The sequence below is a fragment of the Mugil cephalus genome, chromosome 3, assembly GCF_022458985.1.
Source record: "Mugil cephalus isolate CIBA_MC_2020 chromosome 3, CIBA_Mcephalus_1.1, whole genome shotgun sequence".
NCBI classification, from domain to species: Eukaryota; Metazoa; Chordata; class Actinopteri; order Mugiliformes; family Mugilidae; genus Mugil; species Mugil cephalus.
Genome location: NC_061772.1, coordinates 20247819 through 20269187, shown reverse-complemented (window position 1 = coordinate 20269187; position 21369 = coordinate 20247819). Strand labels below are relative to the sequence as shown.

Here is a 21369-nt window from a genome sequence, read left to right as displayed (position 1 = left end):
TTGCCAAATTTCTCTGAAGAATAGTCGTACAATTACTTGTTCCTTCAAAACTCCTCAGTCAGTCTTTTATCGATGTGCTCCTTCTTTATAGATTTAAAACAATCAATTTAAAAATTGCGGAGATGGAGAAACAGCTGGAAATATGCTACTACCAAACGGACCAATCACCCTCTTGCGATCTGCGACACCGTGACAAGTAGTTACATGGGGAGGTACACACCAGGCTACGGCGTTGCTTAGGGTCTAGACTGTCAAATTGATGCAGATATTTTTTTTATTTCTGTATGAACTGCCTATTAGAAGGCGAAAAAGGGCAGTGTTTCCTCCACCATTATATCAGGGGAGTGCCCCGCCCCCTTTTTATTTTCTATACAGTGCTAGATCACAACAGAAATCTTTTAAGGTGAACCACTGTGAACCTTCTCTTAAGTCGACCACAAACAAACACTCATTTCTTTCCCACAAATAACCATTTATTCTTCACACATTTACTGAAAATTACAGTTTATTGAAAGGACACAGAAAGGTCAGATAACACAGATACATGTAGCTAGGAGTTACTACTCAGTGCATGGCACATTCTCAGGGAGACGACCCATTGTGAGTCTTTGGCTCTTTGCCTCTGGAGTGTTAAAGGCGGAAAGAGTGCTGAAATATTAAACGTTGAACAGTTGGCCAGCCAACTTGAGCCTCTATATTTCAAAATGTGGAGGAGTAAATTAACCTTGCTACAATGAGTGACAAACAATATTCTAAGTTGGGTAGTAGTACTGTAGTAATAGTAGTAAGTAGTAGTAGTAGTAGTAGGAGTAGTTTTTTTTATTTGTCAATTGATATACTCATCACAGGATACAGTGTCAGACCTCACCAGTGCAAAGGGATTTTTCTAGAAAGATCACACATTTAGAAAGCAGTGTCCTCACTCAGAATAAAACTCGGATAAGTAAACAACAAAAAGAACAATCATGAAACAAGTTACCAGTGCCATTGCTACCTTTGAAAAAAATTTCTAAACGCATGCCATTTTACTATGGAGGTTGTCAGATGACAGTTTGAAATTTGTTGACAATTCCAGTCTCTCAGCCTTTGCTAACAATGCTGATATGCGTATGTATAGGTATGCATGTGTGTGTCTGTGTGTGTGTGCATGTGTGTGTTTAAAAGTGTGTGTGGGCGCACTTGTGTTTTTTTTTTTTTTGTGAGAGTGCGCAAGTGTGTGCTCTTAGAAAGATCCTTCAGGCAAAGCAGGAGCTCTGAATCCCCGGTGATACGCCGTCCGCTCAGTTGTGTTCATGTGACTTTGTCTTTTTGCTGCCGCCTCCCTCTGCCTCGTCTGTGGGCTTTGTGTTGAGTTTTTCAGTTGGCTCTTGGCTCCTTTGCTGTTGAGGAGACAAAGATTGATAATGAGCAAAGGAGATAATACTCCGCCGTAGACACATGGTGGTCTGTATGCTGAGCAGGAAATGCCTCGTATGTGCTAGTGAGATACGACAGCATGACTGCTTTATGCTATTATCAGACTAATTCTCTTTTAGTTCTGCGTCTCCTCACAGACTCGCCGTTGAATGTATAAGCTACTGCTTCAGCTTATGCAGCACTAACTGGGGTTCCATGACCCCTAGGGGGCCTGTGAAGGTACTAAATACACATTAACATCTATCCAACATATTTTAGTGAAAGGATAAACGGAGGCAGAAGGCGTTATCTTTCAGTTAGAACTTCACTCATTCAATGAAACAAATAACTGCCACTAGAACAACAAATAGAAATAAAAAAATTATCATATTTGAAGCTGTGCATTATTTGAATAGCTTAATTTTTAATGCATAATGATAATAATGTCTATTTACAATTTGCCCTATGCCAAAGTAGCTGGGTCCCTACTTAATCTCTCCACCAGTTTGGTGGTCCTTGGCCTGAAAAACATTGAAGACCCCTGACGTAGTCGTGTAGTAAAATGATCAGATTTAGTTCTTAATAAACTTGCTGATTTACGCTTATTAACTTTTCTAGTATGATATGATGTGCACATTTAACAAATTCTTTCAATAGTATCAAGCAAGTACTCGTTTGAGGACTTTGTTGTTTCCAATCCTGTCTTTGCTCAGCCATCTTCAGGTATTAAAATAAATAGTTTTATAATTTGTTACACATTGGTGACTTTATTTTAATACACGGTGAAATAATCCCTGTGTTCACATATGAGGATTTTTTTTTATTCCAGAACTACTTCCAGTTTATTCTCTCTTCTCTTATGCATTTGGGAAGTACTTTTGTAAAATACAGAGAGAGCCAGAAAGAAGCCCAAAACCGTTTAATATTGTTGAAGACCAAACTGTGCTTTCTCATAAACAAAAGTTGAAGATGAATCAAACCCAAGTTTAATGTGATAATGCCACCATGAAAAATTAAGTGATGCAGGGTTTTGTTTTCCAGTTCTAACATTTAAGGGATGAAATTAGTAGTGGGCAACCATTTGCTTTGGCATTTTGAATAATTCAAGTCGTTTTTGTCAATGGCTCATTTAAGCACTAGAAACCCATTCTCCAAGCACAGCATCTGTTTTGTGTTTACCAATGTCACTTTGGAGAATGCCTTAAGGCTCGCTGGCTGCCTGCAGATTATTGAGTTACACATCACTCTGCATGGGGGCGGGTTACAGTTCTATCATATGGCTCGAAGCAAAAACGTATGCACCTCTACTTTTTATCCCATGACTTTCAGGGGAGCGTGAAAGTAAAATTTCAAACAATCCTAAAATGCAGACAAATGTGTTTTTAAGATCTATGTAAGTGTGTACTGTGCGTGATACCGTGACAACAGATTTAATGACTCTCTCTTCCATCTGCAGGCGCACTTGATCTCTCACTTAATGCACTCTCTTGGCTTCTTGCCAACTTCAGCTGCCACCCACTCTGATTGGGGTTTGGGATTTTCCTTTTTTTCTGTTTATATCTTATTTATCACAAAAAAAAAAAAAAAAAAAAAAAACCTTAAGGACATCTGGAAGTTTCTCTGCAAGAATTTTGGAAGAACTTGAAACAGCTTTTTTCAGTGGCAGGCTGCAGCGCTGTGTAAGCTGCACATGTATAATGTGTCTGGCAGATTTCCATGCTTTTACTGTTGCCACCTGATTAGAGGCTGAATTCATAAAAACGGCCATTAACATAATTAAAATTAATAAGTAAGAAATCAGTCTTAGGAAAAGGAAAGAAATAAATTGTGGGCAGGGTAAGTTCGGGCTGTTTTCCAGACTAGTATCTTTTGATCATATTCCAAACTGTGTAGATGTCTTTGCCCTATTTCATTGTATATTGGACTAAATACAAGTAAAGCAGCCAGATGGTATGTTTTATTTCTTGGAAGACGTCAGCAACTAAAACATATGTCAGCTGTATGTGAAACACTTTCACTGTTTTAGCCAATGGGTCTCGATCTCCGCTTATTTGACCATTCAAAAACTATTATATAAACCTTTGTTCTTAAGTCTCAAGATGGGAAGAGAATAATATGGGATTTTCCCCAGTTTAGTGTGAAGAGGCTAAATACAGTATATGCCAATCCTAACCTTCTCAAACTAAAGCTGTCCCAACATTGACACTTTCTAAAACTTACATGCACAAGTGTGCATGCTCTGTGTGGCTGCTCTGTTGACAAAATGTCAACAGGCTCAATTTGCTCACTGAAAAGCTTGTCCCAATAGTGTATTTGAATTTTGATGTTTGAACAAAATACTCTTTCGATACATACACATGGTCGGTAATCCTCAAGTTAGATTCTGGATAGAGTGGGTCTCCTGTTGTAGCCACTCTAACCATCTCATTTCTTATTTTATTCCTTTAATTTTCATTAATTTCCTCACATTCACACTGAATAGCCACAACATTACAACCATGGACAGGAGAAGTAAATAACATTGAACTTCTGGTGGCAATACAATGTTCTGCTGGGGAACTTTTGGATCTGGCATTGGTGTGGATGTTGCTTAGACATGTATCCCCCCCCCCCAAGTTGTTGACTGACCTCCAAAATCACTTGATTCCAAACTGATCGAGTATCTGCCTGATCCACAAAGACCCACACTAACCACATCCAGACACCCCCGGTCACCCTCAGAAGACAGTGGTCATTATGTTATGCCTGATTGGTGGACATCTAACCAGATGTTACCGACACTTCTAACACTTCTGTCCTGAAGTTAAGTACCCTTTGTATTATGTTTTTGTTTGGGTGCACATTCCAGATATGCTTAAATTAGGAAAGCTTGTCGCAAAGGAGGGTTTTGAGGGAGGACCCAAATGCCGGACAAAAGATGAGGCCCGGAGTTCAAACAAAAGGCATTTTATAGTTAACAAAAGAAGACAAAAGACGCTGCAGGCATGGCAGGATCCTCCTAAACACTGAGCAAAAACTACAAGACAGAAACGTGGTTTGGGGACAAAAACGACACGACAGGGAACAAAGGGAAAGGCAGGGCTATATATACACACATGGGCAGAGGGATAACAAGACACAGGTGAAACTAATGAGGGTGGAGCAGACAAGGAGAAACCAATCAGCAACCCAAGGAACTTAACAAAATAAAACTCAAAACGTAGAACAGACACATAATCATGACAGAGCTAACAATTATAAAGTATTTTTTCCTGGCAAGACACAATAACTAACTACTGTTCATCTATAACTTTATTACCATGGTTACCAGAAAGTGAACCTTGGGGAACTACTATTATCTTCATTATCAAAGCAGGCACAATTTAATTATTTTTAAGTCACCTAAAGGTGATTTCACACCTATATTTCATTCAGAATTAGGGATTAATTGGTACATTACATCGCAAGGCTGCTTTGAACCATGGTTCGTGTCCACCGTGATTACTAATAATAGTTGTATCGGCATGTGTGTGCTCTGACTGTAAATGAATCTGGGACGACCCTCTCTAACCGCTCTCAGCTCAGTCAATTTGCTCTGGAACGGAGCGTGATCGCTGTGTTGGTTCAAGCCAGTGTTTTGTTCACCCTAATCAGGGAAGATTTTGAACAATAATTAGTAATTGATGATTTTTAGGAACTGCATATCAGAGAATCTCAGCTGAGATGTTAAACTCCTCCTCCGTAGCCCCTTGTGTTGTTTCTTTTTATATTCCAGCTGCCTCCGGTGCTTTCTCTGGCACATTTTTTAACAAATTGTCAGAAACAACCACCGTACTTCTGAGATACGCTCTGTTATTTAAAAATGGTGTGTTAGAATGCTAACTGTTCAACTGCAATAGTGTGGCTACAAAAGCTACACAGTAAACTTAACCAAACAGACAAATGTTATCTGTCCTCTATGATCCTTGCTAAGACGATCTGACTGAAAGCTCCTCTGTGGGTTTGTCTGTCGGCGTCCAGGCCACATCGATGAGAGCCTCTTGGTTTGCCAGAAGCGACTGAGTGAATAGATGACTGGCACATTGTGTAATTTATCTAACCTGAAGTGTGGGTGTTGCTCTGCTTTCCCTTTGTTCCGTACAAAAACACCACAGGTGCGAGAGGTTTTCTTCCCAGAAAACATCTGAACTTAAGAGGAAACGCCACTCAGGTTCTCTGCCTTGCAAATCGAACACGAAAGCACGTAATGAAGGTAGAGTGGTGACAGAAATAGGGAGCATGTTAATGCAGATTGATCCACAGGGACCAGAATGCAAATCACGACCAATCAAATTGTTTACTACCACAGCAAGTGGTGCACATGAGGGATGCCAACAGACAGCAGGAAAAAGGGAGTCGATTGTAGATTCAGTGCTGCGACACAATCAGAAAATTTCCTAATTAGGGACAAAAGAGATAACGCTGAAAAAGGTTACATGTCTGAAAAGTCATTAGTCGAACAGAGATGTTACAACTCAACTCTGCAACTAAAAAACAAGTTAAAAAAGCATCTTAATTTTTATCGTTCGTTAACAGATTTATTTAAATCCAATAATGCTTTTAAGATCTTTGATGGTCTGAACGCTTGTGACTTCACTAGTAACTTACGGTGTTATGTAAATCTAAATATCATCATGTCTTGTCCTGCACAGACCTCCGCCGTATCACATAAAGAAAAACCAGTGTCAGACTTTCCCTGAGTATTTCTCCGGCACAAAGCAACCCGGCGAAGTCAAATGTGCCCATTCGTCAAAATCTCTTTTGAAATATTCTCACATTTCCCTGCAAATAGTTTTGCTGCGCGTCTAAAAATGGATCGCTGGCGCTCAGGATGCGAGGCAGTTGCTCAGTTACACGGCGTTGCTCTACACTGAAATGAGACGCATTGTTTTGCTGTACCATCTGCCACCGCCAAACAGGTGTGACTCAATTCAATAGTATGATGAGGGAGGCAGTTATGCATAGACTTTGGCAGGGCACTGAATATCACGTACTGTAGGTGACACTGGCACAGTGAATATTAGATTTCGGTAGATTGGACGCCTTATTTTAGGAATGGGACGTGGGCGTGTATCGCTTGCCGTGCTTTGTGGTGTACTTTGTTTGGCAGTTACACTGCGTTGCCTCTCCATCCGAAACATCCTTTAAAGATGCCTTATGGTATTCATTTGTATAATTCAATTTTCGCGTAATGCTGAAGTGTACTTTCAGAAAAGCCACATAAAGGGGGAGCTACTGAAAGGTGGAATCTGATGATGTCTATATTTTTATTTAAACACCAAACCCAAATATTACTCATATACCCTCCCCCCCGGGCTGTCAGAGACCAGGCAGTGCAGTAAATTACTTTACACCAGGACATTCTCCGTTCCGCTGTTTGAGCACTAAACAGTGCCTAAGCAAATTCATGTAACTGTGCATAAATAGGGTGAATTTTGCACGTCACGGCAATGCAATTGGAGCCTTTTGTGTGTCGTTTTACGGCGGTAAGTGAGAGGCAAGATGGTTAGAGTTAGGGCTAATCTTCATCAAGATTACACAAAATAACAAGGAAAAGCCAAGAAATTGATACTGATCGCATGCGTAATGGGTGACTGTGTTATTTATGCGTGCACTGCTAGGTGAGATGGGGCTGATGTGTGCCCAGCTTTTCTGTGAACTGTTTGAAAAATGTATGTGTCTTTAGCTATGGGCTAACTTGGCTCATTGGAGTACGAAACACAGGATAGGAAGGTGTTCATTTCTTTCCCCCCGATCCTTATTTTCACATAACGTCAAAGAAGAAGAAGAACAATTCACTTCAGTAACGAGTGAAATGTCCTCATCTGTTACCGTTATTTCCGTATAAATTCAAGTGAAGCACACCTGCTGTGGCTCTGCTAGCTTTTTACTTCCTGCAGCCGATTCCTCCGTCTGATTCTGGAAGCAGTCGCCCCCGGTCTGTAAGAGGAGAGAGACAAAATATCTCAGCACAGCACACCCATCACACTCCCCAGCTGCGCGTATCCAGTGGAAACGCACAAGATGAATAGACCCACAGCGATGACACTGACACCCCCTTTTGATTTTCCAGGAAAGGTTTCATTAAGGTCGTCTACAAACACAAAATCTGTCAATTAGGAGAAACATGTAAACAGCTAAACTATATATTTACTGAACACTCGTCAACAGGCAATCAACAGTGAATGAATCAACGGTGGAATGTATAATTATACAGTAATTAAAGGACCCTGACATCTATTTCTCCATTTTTCACAGAGCAAGGACGATTTAAGATGTACGTTTTTGACCATTTTCCTGATTGATTGTTTGCTCTAAAATCTATACTCATAATACCCATAACTTGCTTCCAGCATGAGATTTGTATAGCAGGGGTCTTCAGTGTTTTTCAGGCCAAGGACCCCCAAATTGATGGAGAAATTAAGTAGGGACCCCCTACCTACTATATGTGTTCTATATTAAACTTGCCTTGTGCAAATTACAAATATACATTATTATTATTATTATTATGCATTACATTTTAAGATATTCAAATAGGTAATAGGTTCAAATATATATATATATATTTTTTTTTTGTTCAGAGACAAAGCGATCCATTTCGGCCTAGTTGGCTAATGGGAGTGGGAGCTACATTGTTAGCTTCTCTTCTACCAATATTGCAACCTAACAGAGTCAGAGTGTAATAAGCACCATTGTGACTGGCTGAGCAGCGATAAGGGGTGTCCTAGTGCGTACAGGAGGCTTAGATTGACAGGTCTAGTGTGAAACTATTTTGTTGAAGCAGTTGATCAAGAGTTGAATGAAAGATGTTGGATTCATGTTAAAGAAATTTTAATTTGTGGAGGAAAATTAAAAATATATATATAAAAATGTTTAATCAACCAAAGATTTTGCGATCCCCCTGCAGTACCTCCGCGTACCCTCTAGGGGTCACAGACCCCCTACTAAAGACCTACGTTGCAGAGCGTATAATAATATAGCTACAAGGCATGTCAATCATGTCTCGGTAGCAAGCTTGAAACTATATTTTTCCTTCAAAGCAATCCTCTGCTTCCATCGCTGCAAACTGTAAAAGACCTAAACGAACCTTTCCGCCGCCTGAACGTCGCTCGTGAACAACTTGCACGGAGCACCTGCTGTGTTCCAGAACATTTAGAAGCGTCTAACCACACGTAGGACGGGTGATGAATAAAGATGAAGACGCAGATGCTTCACGCCACCATGAGGCAATCTCCAGCTCTATTTTGTATCAGTAAGGTGTGTACACTCCTGTCTATATAAAAAAAAGCAAATCATTCCTTAGGATGATGCAGAAAACCCATCATATTTCCAGCGTCAAAGCTTTATGTGATCAAACAAACTGTCTTCCCTCATTTCCTCCCCCCGCCTATGGAGAGAGGAGGACAGTGGGAGACGCGGCGGTGTTCGCACAATATCGGAGACTCTGTTTCAAATACGTCTCCTCTTATCTGTGTCAGCACGATTCTCCTTCTTGCGGCAGGATTTTTTTTTTTTTTTTTTTTTTTTTTTTTTACATCCCTGCCAAAATTATGTAATCGATTATGGGATGCCAGTGAACATCGTTTTTGGCACAATTTCATTAAGGGACAATCTTTTTGACACAGTTTCCACACAGTGTAATTTTCTCTCTGGGCAGCGTCTCTCAGTATTCCCCTGTCTCCCGTGGTCTATCAACTTAGATCTGTAATAGCTCTTGATAGCCACTTGTCAAAAATCCTTATGGACACCGTTCCCTTCCTTTCTTGATCCTCTTGGTTTTGACAGAGATGAAGATACTCCCTCGGTGGCTCCTTGATAACCGGCGGCGCACAGACGCCAAGATCTCGGAAGAACGAGTCTGTGGCCATGAGCTACCGTGAGTCCTTCGGGGCAAATCTGAACAGGAGAGGTCACTCACTGCCTTTTGCTCTCGCCCCTCAATAACTGCTTTCAAAGAGTCAGCCAAGCACTGAGTGAGTGAAGGGCTCTTTGAAGTGAGTGTGAATGTGCAAATTTTATCTTTGGTGCAACTCCGGTATTCTCCCATGCAGCTGAAATTCAGCTGCAATGCTGACATCATTGTTAGACATTTTTATGTCTGAAAGAAAAAATAACTTATTTTTCTCAATTACACGTTTGTTTTCGCACCAAACTGGCTCCATTACTGGATCAGATTGAACCACGTGTTGTTGTTTTCTATATTAAAATATATATTTATTTATTTTTCTTGTACATGTGTTCATATGCTAATTTTGTTTTTGTTTGTTTTTTTATACTATTTTATTTTACCGGATTTTTACTTTTCACCTTTGTCTTATTTTTATTTTATTTTTTTCTTTATTTTATTTATTTATTTATTTTTGTTAATTTCCCTTAAGGATGATTAAAATCTTTCTAAGTCTAAAACTCATTTTAACTTATTTAAATTATTTTTGGTATAGTTTGAACTTGATTATAACAATTACATGAAGTTACAGCAGGCTATGGTCAGAACCTGAAAATCATCTTCAATAGCACATGAGGAGAGGAGGAAGTTTTCAATTAAAATATGGTCCGGTATCTTTTGGAGGGGAGAGGAGAGGAGGACAAGAGAGCAAAGCCACTTGAAGATAGAGAAAATAAACAAAGTGTACAAAGGTGGGTGATGCCATTGGAAAAAGTGATGCATCAACCAGTGAGCCTTGGACAGCCAGGAATTATGGGAACTCATCCAACAAGCTGTCCCATTAGGGTTGCGGAGTCTTTCCCCGGCTTGAGCTCACGTCTGCCAATGTGTCCTGTACAACAGAAAACACCTCTGAAAGTAGCGGATAGCTGAACGTTCAGCACTCAAACGCTGGCTCCTTTCTGCCGTCAACAACATTTTCCAGCGCACTGACACTCTATAAACAGCTGTCTACAAATCAATTAATGTGAGCTATAGTAAGATAGTATGAGATGACAACAAGTCATGTGTCTTGAAACTAAAGTCACCAAATGAAACGTCTCTGATGTGACAAGAACGTAAACCTTAGGTGTAAAAAGACCTGGAACACGTCAGTCACAACGTGTCACAGCCTGAGATGATGCCGCCAAATTGCGGGTTTTATGTGAAACTCAGTTCACTACCCCCAACATATTCAATTTATAATGATAAACAAATAGAAGAGCAGCAAATCAATATTGTCAATTAATCCTCCGTTGATTGACTCACTCATTAAGCTGTAAAATGCTGTAATCGTGTATAATTATTCCCAGCGGCACACTTCAGGATCCCTGCACCGTCAGGAACAGTACACAGTCTCCTCTATTATTTATTTTTTTGAAGGAAATTCACTAAAATGAGGTCGCGTGACACTAACACCTGCAATTTTTTTATGTTTTTTTTTTTTCCCCCCACAGCTGAAACGTAGATGATTTAATGCTGTGAGTTACTGTTTAATCATGTCGAGTTGCTGGCTGAAGCGTTTGAAGTTAGAACGACAGTCCAATCTTTATTTTTGGAAAAGGAACACTCCCAACTCTTAAGAGCCACACAGTAAATTGGCACATTTACGTTTTCTTCTCGACGAATGGCCTCATTTAATTGATTAGCGTCTTTTAAAAATATATTCTTGCTGATTTACTCCTGACATTTTTTTAGTCTAATAGCACTTCAGCACTGGTGTTTGGAACTGTTTGGTGATGTGTACGATTTATTTAACACAATTACACTTGTAAAAAAAAAAAAAAGAAAACAGTTAGCCAATGGTTTATATCCAATTTAACATGAAACGTGTTGCTATTGTATTAAGTTCTCCACTTAATGAGCCTAATGGAGACACTTGGAGTAAAATTGGCCTCTTTGATTTCTGATGAGGGACTTGAGCGTGAATTCAGTGAACAGATGAACCTCACAGATACGAGCCTTCGGGTCACACAGGCCATTACAGTTTAATTACTCTAAAGGCTCACCTTTTCCATCTGGCACTCTTTACCTCCGCCGCTCTCTCTCCTCATTACTCCGATGTTCATGGGTGATTTACTGGCTGCGACAATTCTCTGAACTTTAGAGATATCCTGTAGAGGGTTAAAAAAAAAGAAGAGAGAAATATTCAACGCAGGGTTACCAATACATTTGCTTGTTACGGAGTGACAACAAGCTAAAAAGGGGCTTACCAAGGCTTGGAAGTGAACTAATAGTCAGAAATGTTATATAATTAAGATGCAAATAGCTCTACAGGTATTAGACAATTATATTAAATAGAATTAGTCGGGTTTACAAAGAAGGCAGTAAAACAATTATCATGGAAGTTTTTAAGTTATATTGATGATCCAGGTCTCTGTAATCACATATGCAGCATTGTGAGGCTTAGCGGTTGCTGCAGTCACAAAAAAAAAATACAGCTGGGACTGATGGGAATGGAGTTAATTTTGCAGATATTTGCTCATAAAAATACTTGACAAATTACATTTTTCTCCAGACGATGATGGTAATGAGGAATGGAAAGCTGGAAACCAGATTTAATACAAAGCATCCTGTGTGTGTCATGAATGAGTCAATCACAATTTGAAGAAATTGCAGTCTGGAGCAAGTCAGCACCTTATTCCCATTAAGTGAAATGTGGTGCAGTGTGCATCCAGCGTCGATCATAAAGCTGGGGATGTTTTTCAATATTATGAGAAAGTGATATTAGCCATATTAGGAGACAGCTTTTCCAATATGGTGGGATAAATCCCATTTCTTCCACTTGTCAATACAGGAACCTATACTAACAATTTCCATTCCTTTCACACCTTGCTGGTAAATTAAGCAATTATACCCCCATCATATTAGGGATTTTGTTATAGTATAAAACATAAAGGATGCAGTTGTTGGTCCTTCAAACCAGGATGCAACAGACATTTGTTCAGTTCAACTCAAAGGGACATGTCAGTATTTCTTAAAGGTAGATTTGGGAATTGCCACTTTGATGGACAGCAGTGTTTCAGTGAAGTGACCCACTACCAATACAACCAACGTAATGCTGGGGTAGTGAGAAGAAAACAAGATGGGCCGTAGAAGATTTAAAAAAAAGAAAGGTTTTCTCTGGAGGTGATAGAGCAATCATCGTGACCACTTGAAATGATGTCCGCATAAAAAACATTACTATTGCGAGGGCGCTGTGCTTGAATCAATGGTGCAAGAAATGCTGTGTGCTAGAGGCCAGAAAAACGGTAAATAAAAACTATAGCTATCTTGATGGTTACATGGCAGACTTTGTCAACTCTTTCTTCTCCAGAACAGAGAGGCAGTGGGATACAATAGCTTAGAATATTCACCGGTCAGGCACAACATTATGACCAGTGACAGAAGAAGTAAATAACATTGACCATCTTGGGGCAATACAGTGTTCTGAGAAACTTTTGGACCTTGCATTCACATGGCTGAATCCTGATGGCACCACAAGGTGTTGACCTGGCCTCCAAATTCCCCAGATCCCAAATTGATCAACTATCTGTGGGATGCACTGGAACAAGCACACGACCATTCTCTGATAACTTTTTTGGAGGCTCAACGGTGACCTACATGATTTTAAGAAGCCGGTCATAATGTTATGCCCGATCTGTGCGTTTACTTTAAAATTTAGGCGTCTTCCGGAATGTTCACTGTGAAAAGAGTCATGTCTGTGTGTGACTTCATAAATACCAGATAATCCAGTGCCAATTGTTTTGTTGTCACTACATAGCTGAGGGTATTTCCTGGAGACCTCGGTACTTCATGTAAGTAGAAACCACTGAGGACTGCCTCGCTCTGTATTCGCAAACACTGATAAGCACATTTGGTCTGTGGAGAACAATCGTTTCAGAAATTGGCATGCCCAGCTCTCAGGTGCAAAAAAAGTTAGCTTTTCGCCTGCAGGCTTTGTGACAGTTACTCAAAGTCTGTCTTCTCCAAACTACACTGTGTGTTTGTGTGCAGAATGTTTTCAGACTGCCGATGTGCACCGAGTACAGCAAGTGTCTCCTGCTTGACCCTCATGCAGAGGGAATGACATTATTTAGGGGCAGCTCAAGGTTTCACCCACGGGGACTCAAGAGGCAAAAGGCAGCTGCTCTGCTTGTGTATAATAGCACTGCTGATCTATAAGCCAGTGGCTCAGGTAGGCGTTGCGGCAAAAAAAATAAATAAATACATTCCAACTGTTAACTGAAACATATTCTGAAATATCTCAAAGTTTTATACAAAGAAAATGTACATTTCCTATTATGTAATCACTGTTTTCCATTTTTATTGCACCAAACTCCTATTATTTGGACAATTTCCTCACCACAGAATAAAACATTACATTAGACTTTTCTGCTGTCAACAATAAATCGACCGGTTAGGACAAAACATTACAGCAGAGGCCTCTCCAAAAGTCTTCTTCTGCTGCAGCCAGCCCTCTGCACAAAGCTATAGCCACTTTAACTGGGTCAGAAATGGCCTCTTGAGAGCGTAAAGCAAGATAGTTCCAAGACATACACAAACAACCTTAACCTGTTACTGTCAAAACTCTATTCCTACCGTGTCAGCTGAAAGCGGCATCTTTTTTCTTTTTTTTCTTGGTAGGTTCGGTGGAATAGACTTCGCTTGAGGAAGTGACCACTTTAGGGTGAGCATTTCATGCATAATTTGACAGCATCTACTCACAATCAGCAACATTTTCCAGTATAGAATTTGACATGCTGCTCTGTCACCGTCATAAAGACAATGTAGCAATCGGGCGTTTAAATAGAGAGCATTTATCATCAGGGGGTTTTAAGTTTAACCCTTTACAGGGAACTCATTGAGATACTCAAAAATTCTAAAATTTAACTCCAGAGTGTTATCGTAGTACATCAGAAAAAAGTTTTACTTTTTTTTTTCTCTTTCTTTTTTCATTCATTGGGGCATGATTGAATTTACCATATATGGTTACTTGGCCCTAAGCGACAAACAAATGTAAACATGTATTTAGACCAGGGTTCTTCAACATTTTTCAGGCCAAGGAACCCAAACTGATGGAGAGATTAAGTGGGGAGCCCCTACCTACTATATGCGTTCTATGTTAAGCTTATTATAAATATGCATTATTATCATCATTTTGCATTCAGTGTTAAGTTATTTAAATGATACACAGGTTAAATTTTCAAACATGTGCAACAGTACGGTGGTTGTGCGACTGCTACAAACATGCAAGCCTTAACCTTTAAACATAGCTAAATGTAGTTGGGGCAATAAATCACGAGCTCACGAACTTGTCTTCTCTTGCAACGTGCCTCTGGATTTCACTTGGGGACTGAATTGGCTCTCGGCCAATTGCGGGGAACCTGACAGAGTCGTGTAATATGCAGACTCGTCATTGGAGCAGTTGCAATAGGGGCGGGGCCTACTGCATACAAGAGGCTTAGATTGACAGGTCTCGGCTAGTGTGAAACGGTGCGCTGTTCAGACAGCTCCTATATCGCTGAATGAGTGCTGACTGAAAGACAACCCTGATTTATCCCTTCTCTAATAAAGGTTTGATTCATGTTAATGTACATTTAAACAATTTTTGGGCGTAAAAAGATACACGAAAAATGACTAATCACCCAAAGATGCTGCGACCCCTCTGAAGGACCACCGCGTACCCTCTAGGGGTCGCGGACCCCCTGTTGAAGACTTCATTTAGACAATTCGAATAGTGCTGATTCAGGCACTTGTCAACATACACTCTATCACATCAGACGACATTAGGCCACTTCTTAATGGTACCTAATCAATCAGGTATGCTCACGCAGAGGTGGACCTAGCAGACCACATTTCACCCTGATTTGATTTGAGATTGTTTCCTTGATCTTCTCTGATTCCCTGAATAAAAACCCCATGCTTCTAAACCTCACTGAGAGGTGTGCAGAAGTTACCACATATGGTCCTTTGCCCCATAAAGGGTTAACTGTAGTCTAAAGTAAAAAAAGAAAAAGTGATTAGTATAATATAATTCATAATGTAAAGTTATTTCACATCTGTCTTGAATTCGGTGACTCCTATCTACATTCATTTGGCAGACTGTGCTAGATTAATATGTCTTCAAAATGTAATAAATAACAAAGAGAACCCAGTACTTAAGTGGATTTCTTATTCGGGCTCGTCACTTTTGCTGCATGATAATAACGGACCTACTCCAAATATTTTTGCTCTGTCAACCACCTACTATCTCCTGCTTCCCTGGCAGAGATGAACATCCCGTTGATTTATGTGGACAAGGAAACGATCTTAAAAGTAAATAGTAAGTACCGAGAGCAGGACAATGAAATGCCCGATTTCTCCTGCAGCATGGCGCTCCGAGCATCCAGGACATCATCTCCCATTACTTTGATGAAAATTGCATGCTATCGGACCACAAGACTTGGCTCGCTCCCCAAGACTGTTAAATATGAAGCAACTTCCATTCCAATCTTGCTGATCTCTGCATCCTCGCACTAATGAATCTTTCACCCGGCAAGAGAGCTTTGTGTCGACGCGTATGTGCGCGCGTGTGCACGTGTGAACGAGGAAGGGTCCGGGAGAGTCTTATCTGCGGCGTCAACCATGGGCTTGAGGCCCATTATGTTAACTCGGAGTGCGAGTGTGAAGCTCAAAGTGGTGTCGCTTGAAGAAAACATCGCCGCACTTACCCACTTTGGATTTGGAAACACAAAGCAGAATTTAGTCTGAGTGTACTCATGAACCTCAAATGTATGTTTTATCGCCCAGCTCGCAGATAAAGGCTTCCTCTGTATGTTAAAAGCTTTGCTGCATATTTCGCTCTGCGTCTGCTGTTCTGTCCTCCTGCAAAATAACTCACCTCACGATCAACACCAAATTGCCATGGGATCTGGGATTTTTGTGTAGCGAATGCATAAAATTCAAAGTTATAATTCCATATAACAAGCAGTCCAGCTCATAACTACACAACAGAGACGCAAGTAAAAGACGTGATAATAAGCACTACTGAACGCTTCCTGCTGTTAACAGGCATAATGAAGGATACCATGTGGTCATCACAGAGCCAACTTCCTAACATTTGTCACTTCAGCTGCAGGCTGTTAGGCTCTTTTATACCCAGTAAGCGCTATTGTGTGTGTGTGTGTTTTACTGCTTAATTTGAAATAAATTTGGCAGCGATTTAAATGAGATCTGACCCACCTCCACATGCATAGGCAGAGTGGACAGATGGAGCACCCCAGTATTTTTTATTTATTTATTTATTTATTTTTACAGTGAGGGCGAGCTCAGATTTATCAGACAGCCCGTCAAAGTGCACAGCACCTACAGGAGATAATGGAGCAACTGCTCACAAGTGAAGTGCTGCTATTTGTATGCTAATGAAGTGGGAAGTAGTAACTTCATTAGCATAAAAAACAAAAACAACCCACATCTACTTTTTGGAGTTTTCTTTAACTGTCTTGTCTTTTATAAGGTACGTATTTTTACGTCATGCATACGCAGCTCTGAATGGAAAATGATGGGGAAATACACACTCGTTAAAGCGGGATCATCCTGTTTTGCTGCAAACACCAACAAGGCAGTAAATGTGGACAGAAAGTGTCAATTATAGAACGTTGTTTTGGATGACGCCACAGCTGAGGGACGGCGATGGCTCTCGTGGCCGCGGCGGAACTGAAACGTGATAGGAAAGGAGAAGGGGAAAAAAAAAAGAAGAAAATCTCCAAGTGGCATGTCAAATCTTTTAGGCACCCACGATTGAGGCGCAGACTAAATTGTGACGGGTTTGAGGAGAGAAAAGCCTCTTAAAGCCAGCATTGCTCGCCAGGATCATGGCAGATAAGACACTGCGGTGCTGTGGCCAACTTGATTTCAAAGTGGCTGCAGCGACTGCTTCTCAGAAATCATAAGTAACACAGGCTCTTATTGAGGCTGACATGACAGTTGGGTAGAGGGGAGAAAATAACCAAAGCACATCTTCAAGAAACAAAAGTGATGTGTGTATTTGGCAGCGCTCGAGTTCCATTTTTCTCCTTGTTGTGTTGTTTTGAATCTGTCAGTTACTGGGTGTTTTTTGAAAAACAAAATGCTATCGACTCTGCAGAATCTTGACACATGTCCTAAAACATAAGAGAGTCATATTAGGAAAACGAGCAGTGATACGTACACTGGATGCGCAATGCCATTTGAATCTTCCTGGTAGTCACCTTGTTTTACTCCTAAAAGGGTTTAAATTCTGAGCTTTCAGTAGCATCGACAGTGTCCTTGACTTTGAGAGGCTCCAAACAAAGACTGTCACATTGAAGTAATACTTTTCATAGAGAAAATATTCAAGCCCAACAAACCAAAACTCCCACAGCACCTAAAAAAAAATATATAAATACCTACATAAACGACTTTGACTGCTGCTGGATTTAGGCATGTTATTATCCCGAACAACCGCTGGAATCGTATTTGCCCCACTGTTATATTTGGTAGTAATTATTTCCTGGGCTATTTCCCTCCGGAGAGTGATACTTAGGGCGTCAAACTGACAAATCGCCAGCTGAAAAGGAGGTAATAATCGGCTAACACTTGCACTCATACCTCAGACAGTGCATTATGTGTGCTCTGATGCGCAGCAAGGTGAATATTTTGGCATCGAGTTATATCGCGTTTTTTTTTTTCCAGTGTGAAATATATTTCAATTTCCGGCTGTTTACACAAACAAAAACAAAACACCGGCCGGGTTTATCTTATCTGGAAAGTCAGGGGTAAAATTATACTGCATTACAGAGGCACATCCCAAATACGACATACTTTTCTTTATCACTTCACTAAACAAATGGATCCCGTTTCCCATTTCCAGACATTATAGCTGCTGCATTTAAACTGGGGTCACTGACATTTAAACTGACCAGATACTGGTGGCAAACGTCAGGCTACAGGCTTTGTTTTTGCAGAAACTTTGACATTTCAGAGCGGGAAACCAGAAGGTGTGATTAAAAAGAATGAGAAGAGGCTGAACTACATTTAAAATTACATGTTTAAGGTCACTGCTATTTTGCATGCTGGCTTCCTGACCTGGCTTAGTGATATACTTAAATGGAAGTGAGCCATTGTTAACGGTATTAATTACACCTGCAATTTCCCTGCTATGGCAAGTCAAAACGTCTGCTGTGATAAAAGGCCCATTGGTCATGCTTCTGGTAACACGAAAGGCCTGTAGGATCACATTTTGTATTCAGCCCCCATGACTCATTCAAGGGCTGCGTGAATAAGGCTGTCTTGCAAAAAAAGTAATTGTCCTTACGCCACAATCAGCCATGATTACCACAATGAAATACATCCATGGTACAAATCGTGTGTGTGTGTGTGTTTTTTTTTCCTTTTGGTACAGCTGCAGGACATGATCACAGAATAATTTCTTAGCTGGGTTACAGGGTTGTTAGTTAACTATAATTGTGGACATATAAAAATTTTGTTTGAAACTTTAAAACACTTGGAAATTCAAAAGTGGACAAAGTGCTGGTTAATCTGTTCCTTAGCCGTCTGACTCATCAGAGAATGGACATGGGCCTTCTGAGGGTGTCCTGTGGTGTCTGGCAACAGAATCTTGTTAGTGGGGGCCTTAGGGTCCTATCGGTTCAGGGGTCTCTGTGAATCATCCCACAGATGCTCAATCAGTTTGGGATCTAGGGAATTTATATATCTAAGTAAAATTCACACGAATGAATGCCAGGTTCAAACGTTTCCCGGCAGAACAATGAATTGTCACTAGATGATCAGTTACTTCTCTGGTCAGTGGTTCTAATGTTGTGGCTGATCAGCGTGTATAGTAAAATGTGCTGGGAATGGCTTGCACCATTTAATGAACACATAAAAATGTAGGACCATTGCAACTTGAAGGAAAGATCATGTTGAGGCAGTGCTTAGAATGGAAAAACAAATAAGTGCCATTATTCCCTGGCGATGGGAACAAGATTATTCATTTAGAGAAAAATATTAAAGCAGGTGGTAAAGGTTGCATTCTGAAACAATCTGAAGAAAGGTTTATCGTTAGTGAAATTTATGTGGTTTCACACACAAAGCAATAGGATGATATTCTTATTTTTTCACATCACTTTTTTTTTTTTTTTGGTGTGGTCACAATGCAAGAACAACTGAAGAGTAGTTTCTAGTTTCATGGCCATAAGAACAGTTAATCAATTCATATTAAACTTAGCTTGATAATTAATGAATAAGTGACTTGTAAAATCTATGCAAGATTTTAGATGAACTTTATTGCTCAGCAGATAATTATACGGTCGAGGCAAAACGTGCTGCCGTTTAGAGCTCTTTCCCGGAGCCGTTCCTGTATGTAACCGCATAAGGAAGCGTGACGACTCCATCCATTCAGTTCAGTCATGTGTGGAGAGCGACAGTATGTCTCATCCAACTCAGTCCATGCTGTCTTTGTGACTTTTGAAGCTAAGCCAACATGACTGACACGTTCTCATTCTTCGCCGTTACGTTTATCCACAAGTGTTACCGCGTGTTGTTACACTTGCACAAGAATAAAGGTGCGCGTCGTGTCATGTCTCCAAGATGTAGAAAAGCAACACTTTCTGCTCTCCGGATAATGTAATTTTTAAAGGGTTATTATGAGTCAACGGGAGAGGGTGTGGACTGAAAAAACATGTGGTATGCTAGAGGGTGAAATTGAGAAGTGGCTACTACTACTACTACTGCTACTACCAGACACAACGGACCTATTTAAAGCACTGTTAAAACACCTATTTACGTAAAGATAAACAATCTTGGCAGTGCATGTACTGACGTCTTCTGGTATAGCAATTCCTCTTCTAGACAAACAGAGCCTGTCAACAGATTGCTTCACTTAACATAAAAAAAGGTTTGATTTTTATTAAACGGCACTGAATGTGGAGTTACCTTGGCGTGTGGCTGCTGAAAGGTGACTCTGGAGCTGTTGATGAGCGATGAGTATCTGAACAAGTGGGTGGGGGAGGTAGGAAATCTGTGACTGCTGCTGGGCTGGTTGTGGAGGACAGCTGAGAAGCAGATGTGCACTGTGTCCTTCAGCGCCTTCAGCTGAGACTCCTGTCCCCAAACAAGATTACACACACAAGTACATTTCTGAATCCCTCCTTCCATCCACACGAGAAATGTACTTAAGCATTAAAGCCATGGGAGGCCATGCTTTGAAGGGACTTTAGAAGAGCTAGGAGGCATCGTTAGGCAAAACATGAGGCGGAACTCACTGGAGTAACGAGGAAGAAGGAATGTCTCGAAAATCCTTCACTTTTATTCAATCATAATTGACTGAATAATTGCTGTCATTAATTTACAATAGCATCTGATGTCAATGCTCCTGACGTAAAGTTTAGAATTATCCGTTCTCCTAATAAGCACATGTATAAATAACATTACAGTACACAAATTAAAGCTTGTGCATGTTTCTTCACACACTGAAGCTAAATGTAGTGGAAATACGTCCTCAGTAATGAAAAAATTGCAGTGAAAACCCTGTTTTGCACTTAACCTCCATCTTCAAAACTGCACCTAAACACTTGAAACGAAACAAGTGAAAAATATGGTTTTACACAGGCTAATATTACCACACATTATTCATTCTTTTGAGTAATTAAGAAGCTGTTTAATTATCTGATCACATTGCAGGGTTTAGAGGAGTCGGCAGGTTAGAGAAGAGAGGCGAGATGAGCCAAAAGTTGAAACTTGCTGTAAAATAATACTCACCTTATCCAGCGCAGTCTTCTCCAGCTCCTCCTTGGCTATAGTTAACTTGTGCTCCAAGTCCATTAGCTGCTGCCCCTGCAGACGGACATGATTGTTTAAGCCAGGTGAGCCTTATTTGGTCTATGTCAAAGCATTTCTCCTTCCCTACTTTATATCATCAACACTAAGAAATCTACAGTTGGGTCCATAAAGATATAGGACATAGACACAATTCTCATCTTTTTGGCTCTGTAGAGGGTAAGCACGTAATGACACAGCAAGCTGAAGTCTCCGTGGTTACGGCCACTTAGAGG

At 40.4% G+C, this 21369-nt stretch overlaps 1 protein-coding gene across 1 annotated transcript in view; it reads right to left on the bottom strand.

The window, feature by feature from the left end:
* Positions 1–451: 451 nt before the first annotated feature.
* The window catches only part of luzp2 (leucine zipper protein 2), a 145969-nt gene continuing 125051 nt past the window's right edge, over positions 452–21369 (bottom strand). The window contains exons 8-12 of the mRNA XM_047580021.1: positions 21077–21151; positions 20252–20419; positions 11347–11451; positions 7279–7353; positions 452–1379 (exon numbers count right to left, since the gene is read on the bottom strand). Coding sequence (XP_047435977.1) covers positions 1281–1379; positions 7279–7353; positions 11347–11451; positions 20252–20419; positions 21077–21151 — 522 coding nt within the window. The 3' untranslated portion in view covers positions 452–1280. The remainder of the gene's footprint in view (positions 1380–7278; positions 7354–11346; positions 11452–20251; positions 20420–21076; positions 21152–21369) is intronic.